At 44.1% G+C, this 12,784-nt stretch overlaps 1 protein-coding gene across 2 annotated transcripts in view; it reads right to left on the bottom strand.

Moving 5' to 3' along the window:
• GPALPP1 (GPALPP motifs containing 1) overlaps positions 1–12,784 on the bottom strand; it is a 39,296-nt gene that overhangs the window by 11,032 nt on the left and 15,480 nt on the right. For both annotated transcript variants that reach the window (XM_061629872.1, XM_061629871.1), the window contains exon 4: positions 9,408–9,489. In XM_061629872.1, the coding sequence (XP_061485856.1) occupies positions 9,408–9,489 (82 nt within the window). The remainder of the gene's footprint in view (positions 1–9,407; positions 9,490–12,784) is intronic.

Raw genomic sequence — 12,784 nt, forward strand, 5'->3', positions numbered from 1 at the left:
CTGTCTGGAGGTGTTGCCCAAAACTCTAGTGCATAGCCATAACAAAAAAGATCTCTGATCCAGGCGACCTGAGTCATACACAGCCAATGGTCTCCAAACAGAAGCAGCCTGCCCCCGACCGGTATCGCGTCAGTATTGTCTGCGCTGGTGAGACCCTCCACGATATGAAGATATTGAGGCACCTGTGTGTCCCTGGTACTGTCCTCTGCCTGGGAAACGTCTGTTCCAGAATCCCCTGGAGTAACGGAGATCATTAGTTCTGAAATCGCGGTCTCATCCCCTGGGCCACACTGGTCGAAAGGGCTGGGACATGCGGGGTGGGGTGAAATGTCTGAAGGGCCTGCGATCAACGTTCCTGACAGTGGCCAAGACAGGCTTCCAAGCATCCTTGGGGTCCACTAGTACTGCCTTTAGGGCTTCGTCGCCGAAGAGTAATGAGCCTGAAAAAGGTGCTCTTGACAAGTTAACCCTGGCCGTAGAGTCTGCTTCCCAGTGACGAAGCCAGAGGGTCCACCGAGCAACTACCTGAGCTGCCATGGCTCTTGCTCCCAGCTGAGTTGCGTCCAGGGTGGCATCAGCCACAAACGTGTAATTTCACCAGTGACCTTCTCAGAGAGACAGGATTTGGAGTGGGATCATCGAGAAGGTCATCCAACCACATCATAGCTGCCCTGGAAAAGATGGGAAAAGTTGCAGAAGCTCGCATGGTGAACGCAGTAGCTTCATGGTTTTTGTGTAATGCAAAGTCCAGCCTCCGCTCAGTGTCGTCCTTTAAATGTGAGTCCCCTTCCCTTGGCAAAAGGGATCTAGAGACTAGACTGGAAATCGGCTCGTCTATGCCAGGGACGGCCAGTCTATTTGTAAATTCCAGAGCCAAAGAATAAAGTTTGTCCGCAAGGGTGTTAAAACGGCGTGTTTGTAACGGGTGAGACCATTCGTCCTTGGCCAGTTTAGCAATAGGATCTGGCACAGAAAGGTAGTGCTCCGCTGGTTTGGGGGATTTCAGGACCCTGGCCCCTTTAATAGCGGGAGTGGCAGCTGCAGGTTGTGTAGATTGTAGACCAAGGGTGTTCAACACTCTGCGAGCAAGGGGCTGATAATCGGAGGCATCAAACAGACGATAAGATGTATCCTCCTCTTGTTTTGACTGGTCACTCCAGTCGTCATCTTCGGCTTGCATAGCATATGGTGGATCCTCCCCACAAGAGACGTCATCAACAAGCCTGCCCCTGGCAATGCCAAAAGGGTTTGGAGAACATGATGGATCTGCCTCATTGCGTACATAGTAGCCCATATCATCGGGTTGTCTGCAAACACTCCGCTGAGGCATGGCAGTGACTTGTGACTGTGACTGCGTTTGAGAGAAAAACGACAGAATGTCTTGTAGTTGCGATATGAACTCCTGAGACAGCTGCAGCCCCGGTGTGGGAGATGGTTGCAGTTGCAGAGGCAAAGATATGGGCGGCTCAGCAGGCTGAGAAGATGAATGAGCCCTAGGTGGTAATATGAAAGGAGGATAGCTGGCTGCTGGCTGGTCAGGAAACCCTGCAAAGTCCTCCTTGGAGGATGCGGCCGGAAAATTAAAAAGATTTGTTAATGGTTCCTGGCCCGCCTCCTCAGAAACCGGGACAGAGACGTAGTGTGCCCGCTTGGTTGTGCTGTGGCTGGATATATGCTTGGTTTTGGCAAGCGCTTTGGAGTGCTTGTGCTTGGTTGCCTTAGATTGTTTAGGCTTGGTTGCCTGAGCTGTCACTGGCTGTTCCGCCATCATATATTTTCGAGGGGGTTCAGTACATGGCCACGGATGGGGCAGAATGTACAGAGCCAAACAGGCTCAGTACACGGCCATGGATGGGGCAGAATGCACCGGTTCAGATGGCTAAGTACACGGCCACGGATGGGGCAGAATGTACAGTTTCAACAGCGTTGGTACACAGCCACGGATGGGGCAGAATGTACAGTTCAAACAGCCTTGGTACACGACCACAGATGGGGCAGAATGTACGGTTCAAACAGCCTTGGTACACGGCCACGGATGGGGCAGAATGTACAGTTCCAAATAGGCTTGGTACACGGCCACGGATGGGGCAGAATGTACAATTTCAAGGCGCTTCAGTAGTCAGCCTCAGTCAGCAGTTTTAGTTGAGGAACTTGAGCAGGATTATAGGGAGCCTATCCTGCCACACACAGAGAGAAAAGTAGTGGGATTTGAACTTGTAAACCTTGGCTCTGGTACCCACAGCTCTTCCCAACTAGGCCCCCCTTCAGAATTGAACAGGCTAAACAGGAAAGGCGGGAAAGGAGGAACAAACAAAATGGCGACCGTTAAGAGCGTGAAAAATATACGATCAAAAAGGGCGTAGGGAAGAGGAAGAAGCAATGGGGACACTGAGGAGCACCAGCGAGCTCCAACAGGGCCGACCGGGAAAAACTGCCTCAGCAGAGCAGCCTCAAAATGTGCTCTATAGCTGCAGGGCTGAGAGGCACAATCACGGCTTTAAGGGCAGGTAGAAAATCTCTGCTGAGGAGGCAGAAAGGCCAGCTAATCCCTGTAGCCTCTGGGACAGTCGTAGAGGGGAGAAGCCGCAGCCGCAGGCTCCTAAAGGCCGTCGCGGCTAGATTTAAAATGCCACAGAACGAGCCGGGAGGTGGGGCAGCCCAACTAATAAGAGGCCGCTGAAAAGTAAAAGGAGCAGCAGCCGCCGGCTCCTGGGAGGAAAAAATTAAGGGATCCGCCGTGTTTAGAAATGCCGCAGCACGATACAGGGGAGGCGGAGCAGCTCAACAACTAAGGGTCCGCTGAAGACAAAAGGAGCCGCAGCCGCAGGCTCCTGGGGTAGGCAGCTAGTTGAAAGGCACGAAAAAAGTGGCGGCGCAGAGCAGGAAGCTGCAGCCGCAACCTCCTGGATTAAAACATTGTCCGCCGCGTGAGGGAGAACCGCAGCCGCAGTCTCCCTGAATCGCCGATCAGCTAGGGACTGAGGAAACACGAGAACAACCCCCCAAAGAAATTCCCCAGGAAAGTACAAGACAAACAAAGAACAGCCAGTCCCACAGACTCTAAAGTAAAAGACAGAGGGAAGGAAACGAATAGGAATACACACACAAAACTCCCCACCCTGTCACACAGATACAGAAAACTTATCTAGAAGCTACGCTATGAATATATTCGAACTTGCACGGATGAAGGCAAGAATGAACTGGAGAGTGGGAGGGGCCTGATGCCCCTAGTCTTGACTTCAAAACATTCTTGCCTTCGGACGATAGGTGGAGCTATGATACCCGCTTGATGGCAGGCCTCCTGTGGAAAATGTCTGAGTTGCTCAGTTTGTATATTTATTTATGAACCGAATATCTACATTTTAGCCAAATTGTGACTGTTTTTTTTAAAGTGTTGCACAAGTGAATGGAATAAGGAACATACCAGTAGACAAACATGATTATAAGGTATGAGGGAATTTTAAGTAGATGTGAAAAGCACTTGTGATCTCCACTTTGAACTGTGGAGAAGACACAGCTTCCTTTCCACAATCATAAAGGGTCAAAAATCTATCCTTACAACATTTGCAGCCAAGCTTCTCCTGGCTCCAGAGTTATCCCTCAGCCTAAACGAACTGAAGGTAGAGAACTTAGAAATGACTTGATCAAGCAGCAGGCTTGCTTGAGATGATCATAAGTCTAGTTTACCAAAACACAGGGCATAACTAAGCCCTCTCATGCATCTCAATGGAAAGGCTCTCTGAACTACATAGATACATTACTAGCGTCTATTATAGACTCACTCAAATCCTTGTCCTCAAAGCACTGCAGTGGTTCTTCCACAAGTACCATTGGTCATATGGTGTATCCTGCAAGGGCAGTTCAAAGAACCACTTCCTTGTTGCCACCTTCCAGGGTCTCGGAGACACTAATCCTATTGGATTAGGATGCTTTAATCTGGTTGGTTCTGTTGATTTTTAATAGTTTTATATTTCATTATTTTATTGTATATTACTTTGAGTATGTTGTAGAGAGATGATCAACATAAAGCTTTATTTTACAAATAAAACAAAATAGAATGATCCCACAGTTAAGGGATGTAAATCATTGGATTAAATCATTACTCAAAAGTCCTTCAAATTTATAAACCTCACAGATTGTTTTTCAGTTGAAGTACAATTGACCACAGCAAACAAACAACCAAACACACATGATTCTTCTCCTGGCTGATGGGGTGCTGCCTGGCCATGTTGCTCTGACAACCAAGAATATAAGAAAAGATCACAGGATACATGTGAACTTACAAGAGCAGCTAACTATTTGTTATGTGCCTTTGAGTTGATTACGACTTATGGCGACCCTATGAATCAGTGACCTCCAGTAGAATCTGTCATGAACCACCCTGTTCAGATCTTGTAAGTTCAGGTCTGTGGCTTCCTTTATGGAATCAACCCATCTCTTTTTGGCCTTCCTCTTTTTCTACTCCCTTCTGTTTTTCCTAGCATTATTGTCTTTTCTACTGAATCATGTCTTCTCATTATACGGCCAAAATATAACCTCAGTCTCATCATTTTAGCTTCTAGTGACAGTTCTGGTTTAATTTGTTCTAACACCCTTCACAGTCCATGGTACCCGCAAAGCTCTCCTCCAACACCACATTTCAAATGAGTTGATTTTTCTCTTATCTGCTTTTTTCACTGTCCAACTTTCACATCCATACATAGAGATCGGGAATACCATCGTCTGAATGATCCTGACTTTGGTGTTCAGTGATACATCTTTACATTTGAGGACCTTTTCTAGTTCTCTCATGACTGCCCTCCCCAGTCCTAGCCTTCTTCTGATTTCTTGACTATTGTCTCCATTTTGGTTAATGACTGTACCGAGGTATTGAGAATCCTTGACAAGTTCAATGTCCTCACTGTTAACTTTAAAGTTACACAAATCTTCTGCTGTCATTATTTTAGTCTTTTTGACGTTGAGCTGTAGTCCTGCTTTTGTGCTTTCCTCTTTAACTTCCATCAGCATTCGTTTCAAATCATTACTGGTTTCTGCTAAGAGTATGGTATCGTCTGCATATCTTAAATTATTAATATTTCTCCCTCCAGTTTTGTCACCTCCTTCATCTTGGTCCAATCCCGCTTTTCGTATATGTTCTGCGTACAGATTAAACAAATAGGGTGATAAAATACACCCCTGTCTCACACCCTTTTCTATTGGGAACCAATTGGTTTCTCCATATCCTGTCCTTACAGTAGCCTCTTATCCAGAGTATAGGTTATAGCTAACCTAAGAGTAGTTATATTCTTGAATTACATCAGCCTTGCATATTCAACCTCTGTCCTTTCTACATTAGTTCCAACTTAGGAATAGTTTTTACAAGCATTAAATGGTATGGTCAACTAATGTCTGGGGTGTACGAACCCACACTGCAGGTGTGAGCTTGTGTGACTGACGGTTCCTCCATATAAAAACAGTCTACCCACATAGAAAGCTATAATATCAGGCAGCAGGCCACACCAGAAACCTTCCTGGCACGCCAGTTTTAGGACAGTTTTTTTTAAAAAATGACAGAATTCACTTATTTGTTGAACCTTTAAGCCACCCAGGGTAAACATACAATCATGCAAGCCTACACCTGTAGTGATATTGCCCAGACCCCTGTATGTGAGACCTAGGCGTCAGTTATTCCTTCTGGTATGTTCCCCTTGTGAAACCAGTGATTGTCCCACAACCCTTTACTTGGATGAGGGAACAAGGGCACACCTGTCATGATCTGTGCCCTGCCCAGGAGGAGAAATATTTACTACTGCTGTCTATGCTGTCAAAAAAGTCAGGAAGTGGATTAAGGTTGCCAGGTCTCCAGTTTTTGCCCAGAGACTCCGGATTTTGGGGGGCCTCTCCGGGTGTCCAGGTGAGTCATCTTAATCTCCAGACTCTCAGCTTTCATTTAAAAAACAATTAAGTTTCTAGGTGGTCTGGTTCATGAGATATACACCACAACATCGGCTCCCCCCCCCAAACCATGTACAGTACTTTTTTTTCCTGGCAGTACTCAGTAGTACAGAGTACCAGCAACAATTTTTAGAGCAACATCACATTCCCATCTCCTTGTAGGAGGACTTAGCAGGGTTTACTATTGAGCAAGCATGCATAGGATTGTACTCTGTTAATGCATGTAGGATAGAAGTAGAAAAGAAGCATTTGTGTGTGTGAGTTACAGAAAAGACACGAGCCTTGCATGGGCTGCAGAACAAGGCTGGTAAGTGAAATGTTGGGAAGAAGGATTGAGCAGGAAATGTCACTTTGTGCTGGGCAGTGGTGGCCCTTCCACTTGTGCACTCAGCAGCAGTGGTTTTCAAGGAAGAATGTTGCAATTCCTTGGCATATTGTTTCCAGAGACAGTTTTGTCGGTGGCTGATACAGGTGCTCTCTCTGCCCTGCTTCTCCTTGCCCTCACTCGCTACTTCCTTGGGCAAGAAGTAACCAAAGAGGAGGAGTATGGAGCAGTGGCAGCAGTGGTGCCCCTGCCACCACAAGGACAGTGCCATGTCAGTGCCCCTCCTGAGTCCCCCCACTACTCCTCACTTTACCAGTTCTTCCTCCCTGGCCAGTCCCAGTAAACCTAAGAGCCCCAGGTGGTGTGGGGCTCCACCAGAACAGTAATGAAGCGAGGCCAGCTGGGCCTAAGGGAACAGATGTAGGAGGGGCACTGAGGCTGAAGGGAATGCACAGCTGGGTATGTGTATGTAGAAAGTAATGTAGGGAGAAAAGCTGTGGAGTGGGAGGGAACTAGCAGGAACAAGAGTGGGTTACGATGCTGAGCAGAAGAAGGGGTTGTCAGGTCGGTGGTGCAGAGAGAAATAAGAGGTGGGTTCTTGGAAATCTCAAGGGCAGCAGTTGGGGGTGATCTGGATATAGAGAAACTAGAGAAAGAGAGGGAGGGCGAGAGAGGGACTGACTCAGGGGTGACTGCATAAATGTTAGTGCCTCGCATTACACGTAAATTTCATGCCTTTTTTTGGTCATGTGCCAGGCTCTTTAGATATATGAAAAAGGCAGTGCATGAGAACATGCCCACTGCTGGATCAGACCAAGTCCAGCATTCTGCACTCAGCAGTGGCCACACAGTTGTGTTTCATAAGACAAGAGGACCAATGAAGGCAACTCTCCTTCCCCATACATGTGCTCCCAAGCAACTGGTATTCAGTCATAGACCGATTCAGTACATAGTTTTTCCATTTAATTGTTATGGCTAATAGCCATCAATGGCTATATCTTTCATCACTCTGTCTAATCCCATTAAAGTCATCTAAGCCAGTGACCATCTTGTAAAATTAATTGTGCCTGGTATAAAGAGGTAATTTTATCTGTCCTGAATCTCCTATCAATCACTTTCATTGGATGACCCTAAGTACAAATATTATGAAATATTAAGTATTATGAAAGAGGCATTAAAAACTTCTCTCTATCCGCTGCCTCCACATTATACATGATTTTAAAACTTTTATCACCCTCCTTGTCAAGACACCAAAAACTTGGGTTTTTTAAAGGAAAGGCTTGCCAATCCCTTGATCATTTTAGTGGCACTTGTCTGCACCTTTTCCAGCTCTACAATATTCTTTTTAGATACTGTACAGCCAAAACTGTATGCAGTATTCTAAATGCAGCTACACCATACATTTATAAAAGACCTGAAGATAATGGCTCTTATTTTCAGCCCCTTTCCTAGTATTCTCTAACATGGAATTTTCACTGCTATTGTGCTCTGATGAATATATTCATTGCTCTTTCTACCATGACCTAAGAATGGTCAGCCATCATCAACAAATCCTTTTATTGTATATGTCAGTTTGAAGATTTTGCCCCAATCTGTGAATGACTTTACACGTGCTTGCATTGGATCTTATTTTCGCCTAACCTGGAAATATCCCTTTTGATCTATTGGCAATCTGCTAGGTTTTACCTTGAAAGTAACGTTTTCTGGCCATGGCACATTGAGTGGGGCACTATGCTTGTGCCTCTTGGACTATGGTTTTTCAGAAACGTTTTTAGCTCACAACACTTCATTGGGGGATATAATGTAATCGGCCATTTCTTCTATATATAGAAGAGAGATCAACTACCCTATCTTGTCTGTCTTGTCAGGTCTAGGTACCAGCACCTAATTTTTTATTTAAAAAAGCACTGCCATGAGGATGGCTCCTAACTGCTTGGTAAAGCAAAGTATGCAGACGTTGGAATACACTGGGTATTCTCATTGGAGACAAATATGTCCCCATAGTCTGGGGGTAGCAATAGCTCCACATATACACGAATGCCTATTACTACACCTGATCTCTTTGCCAACTGCCAACAAAAGCACACACCTTTATTTGGCCATCAATTAGCCCTACCAGAAAATCAACAGTTGTTTGCATCTCATAGATCCTTTATGTATTTATTTATTTTATTATACTTGCATACCGCCCCATAGCCGAAGCTCTCTGGGCGGTTTACAGTGACTAAAAACATTAAAACAAATACAATTTAAAACAGATTTTATAAAAACAATTTAAAACACAATTTAAAAATGTAAACAGTACAAAACACATGCTAAAATGCCTGGGAGAAGAGGAAAGTCTTGACCTGGCGCCGAAAAGATAACAGTGTTGGCGCCAGGCGCACCTCGTCAACAAGATCATTCCATAATTTGGGGGCCACCACTGAGAAGGCCCTCTCCCTTGTTGCCACCCTCCGAGCTTCCCTTGGAGTAGGCACCCGGAGGAGGGCCTTTGATCTTGAACGTAGTGTATGGGTGGGTTTGTATCGGGAGAGGCATTCCATCAGGTATTGTGGTCCCAAGCCGTGTAAGGCTTTATAGGTCAAAACCATAAATTTAATTAAAATTTATCTCACCCTTTCCAGAAGTAGCCCAGGATGGCAAACAAAAACACTAAAAACGTCTTTAAACATCTTAAAAACAAAACATCTTTAAGAACACCTTTACACAGAACTGCACTGGCACCCTGCACTTTTGCACTTGGCACTCAGGCACAGATCTTAGCAGTTGGATCTGAGTGGTAATTTCCTTTCAGATGGCCAAGGTCAAAGGTGTTCTAAGCTGCCTCAGAATTTTGTTTTGCTTCATCTATTCTCTCTTCCTTAAAAGGCAGTTATAAAACCTGAGTGTAACTAGAGGCAATTTATTAGCTTTCTTATGATATATTTGTTTGCTGTATATTTTCATTTGCCAGGTATTTTCATTTCCAGGAAATTTTACAGGTAACTGAGGACACATCAAACGATGAAGAATCTGTAGCATCTTAAAGCTTTCAAAACCTCTACTAAATTGACTGCTCCAACAAAAGCGACTATGTTACCTGCTCCTGTGTGTTTTAAACTTATAGAAAGCTGGATCTTCTGTGTTTCAGGTTATTTTTACACACCTGTATTGTGTAACATCTGTTTTCTTCAGCAACTTCTGATAGCTTCTTAAAGCCCGGTGGTAAAGCTGGACCTATAACAGGTCTCATGAAGAGAAAAAATCATATTACCTTCCAATGCAGAGAAATAATAGACATTGTGATAAACACACTTAATAAAGTTCTAAAAATATTTTCTACTCTGATTTTGGTATTATGAAGAAGGAGCTTAACTTCCTATGGTGGCAAATTCTTCTTGCTCCAGCCTTCAACCCTGACTACCCAGGCAGGCTCCCATTTACGACACTGAAGGCCTTCATGGACACACCTGCAGACCCCAAGATGGTGACCCCTGATCCAGAGAGTAGGACAATACCAGATATTCAATAGTAGAACAGACATTTTCAGAAGGTAATGGACTCTTTTGTGAGAGATTTGTAAGCAGAGGCTGAGTGGCCACCTATCAGGGATGCTGCAGCCATGGATTTCCTGCATCAGCAGGTTAGACTAGATCAGCCTTTCCCAACTAGTGGGCCACCAGATGTTGTTGGACCACAATTCCCATCTTTCCTGACCATTGGCAATGCTCGCTGAGGCTGATGGGAGTTGTTATCCTTTCGGCACCAGGTAAAAACCTTCTTGTTCTCCCAGGCATTTTAACATTTTAATATCTACTTTTAACACCTACATCTATCACTCACAATCTTAATTTTAGTAATTTTAACATTAACATCTTAAACAGCTTAATATTTTAACTGATTTAATACGTTTTTATACTTAACATTTTAGGATTGTGTCTGTCGTGTCCATGTGTTTAACTATGTTTAGTTATTTTGTTATATTGTTTCAATGTGTTTGATATATGTTTTTAATTGTATACTGGATGTTTTTATGCTGTAAACCGCCCAGAGAGCTTCGGCTATTGGGCGGTATAGAAATATAATAAATAAATAAATAACAACTGGTGGTCCACTAGTTGGGAAAGGCTGGACTAGATGATCTTTGATGACCCTTCCAACTCTAAGTCTGTTTCATCCTACAAACCAAATCCTGGCGTGACTGCATGCATATGTTCATTTTTAACACTTTAGCTGCACATTGAGTTTTCTTACATAAGTTCAGCTTGAAATGTAGAGGTCATGATGGGCTCTGCTTTGGGCCTGATTCTGAGAATTGCCAAAACATTCACTTGATGCCCCTGCCTGCCAGACATTGAATACAAGCTTGGCTTCTGAGCTACTGCATTCCTATAAACAACCTCAGATTTTATCTACAAATTTAACAATTCAGCAGCTAATTAAAATATTAATTTCTTGAGTATGAACACAGAGGTTCTCTGAATAAAATGTGTAGCCCTTCAGTGTCTATATACATAAAAATCAGGCTGCAGTTCACAGGCTTGACAACCTGAAAAATGGGGGTGGGGGGCTTGGCCAGGTCTAAGAGAAGAGGGACACTGGGAAGGTCTGGGGGCATGAGGGTAGATGGAGATGGCATTTCTTTGCATCTCTGGTATCGGGAGAGGAGAAGGATTGAGAGAGGCTTTTGGCGAGCTCTAAGGGTAGGGGGGGTTTGGGCAAGGGGATCAGCGGTGGAGTAGGCAAGCAAGTGAAGCAAAGCAAGCAGCAGTGGCAGCCCATAGCAATTCTATACTTATCTACTCAGAAGTAATCCCCATTCAGGCCAATGGAACTTACTCCTTGTAAGCACATATAGCAGGTGTGCCTAACCTTCGATCCTCCAAAGGTTACTGGACTACAACTTCTATAATCTCTGGTCATTGGCTGTACTGGCTGGAGCTGATGGAAGCTGGAGTCCAATAACATCTGAACAGCCACAGATGCAGAGCTTGGAAAAGTTACTTTTTTGAACTACAACTCCCATCAGCCCCAGTCAGCATGGCCACTGGATTGGGCTGATGGGAGCTGTAGTTCAAAAAAAGTAACTTTTCCAAGCTCTGCACAGATGTTGGTGCACAGGACTGCAGCCTTAAACATTTTCTTTTCTTTTGGCAAATACAATGTTGCAACTTTCAGTTCCAGAGAAGAAGCCCTAGTCCCTGCAACATCGGCTACCTCAGATTCCTTTCATAAATTAAGAAGCATCAGCTACATTCTAAATCATCACTCCTATCTAGCTGCTGAAAGACAGACATAGTTTTTTCTTCTTTTTTCACACCCACAGTCCCAAAAGATGACTGGCAACCAAACAGCAGTCCCCCTCCTTTTCACTGTTCTTGCAATCATTCTGTACAAGATCCCCCACTATAGTAATAAAATATATCTGACAAAAATAAATATCATGGGCCAGAGCCTGCTGTAAAGGACCTCATTGGGAACTGTTCTGGTATGGCCTTTTCACACTTGCCATTGAGAGTATATTAACCAGAATTAATATACTCTGGGCTCTATCCCAGTAACTCCCATCACACCACTCCTTTCTTAATGTCTCTGCTCATGCTCTATAAGAGGTTCAACTAGAATCAATAATCTCCTCAGACAAGGACATCTCACAACAGTACTTTCAGTAACTGACATGGTAACCTTCACATGTTCTTGGACTACATAACCCATCAATCCCAACCAGAACAACCAATGGTCAAGGATGATGGGATCTGTAGGCCAACAACATCTGGAGGACAGCATGCCGGCTGCCAGTGTTCTAGGGTAGCCATTTCAAATTGTCCTGAAATGATCAAGACCAGAGTACCTTGTAGCCTTACTAGCTACAATAAGCTTCTTCAATATGGGACTGATAACAGCCAGAACTTCAAGTACCAGAGTGCCACTAAAAGAATCCTGCCCAACATCATGGAGGGGGAGCCCACACCTCCATTCAATGCTTTGAGGATGGGGTCTTAGATTTCAGCAGTCAAACCCACCAGAACCTTACTCAAACTCTGGGGAGTGTTGCCACCAGACAGCACTAATACAAACTGTATATACAAGGCACAGAATATGACTGGTTTGCCCAGATCTTTCTTGCTTCAAGAGAAGCTCAGGATCTAACCCTGAAGCCTATTACATCTTATGAAATCAGCATCCTGCTGGGTATAAAGTCAGTGTTGGACAGGTAATGAGGTCATAGTGGGTAAAACATCCATTTATTTACTAAACATATTTGTTACTCACTGTTCTTGTTTTTTAGAAATGTTAGCATTTTGTTAGTTTGATTTTTTTTTTGTAAATTGTATTGTTTTTATTTGTATTTTGTATTTGTATTTTAATTTGTGTGTAAGCCGCCTTGGGGGCCTATTTGGCCAAAAGGCGGCCTAGAAATAAAACGTAACATAACTGTCTGAACAGCCCAGCCTGGTGGATGGAGCTTAAAGAATAAGCCTCTTCTGTTCCTCGGTATGAAAAAATAATGCTGTCTTATTTACAAACACAACTATGTATTAA

Source organism: Rhineura floridana, chromosome 5 (genome assembly GCF_030035675.1).
Source record: "Rhineura floridana isolate rRhiFlo1 chromosome 5, rRhiFlo1.hap2, whole genome shotgun sequence".
Taxonomy (NCBI): Eukaryota; Metazoa; Chordata; class Lepidosauria; order Squamata; family Rhineuridae; genus Rhineura; species Rhineura floridana.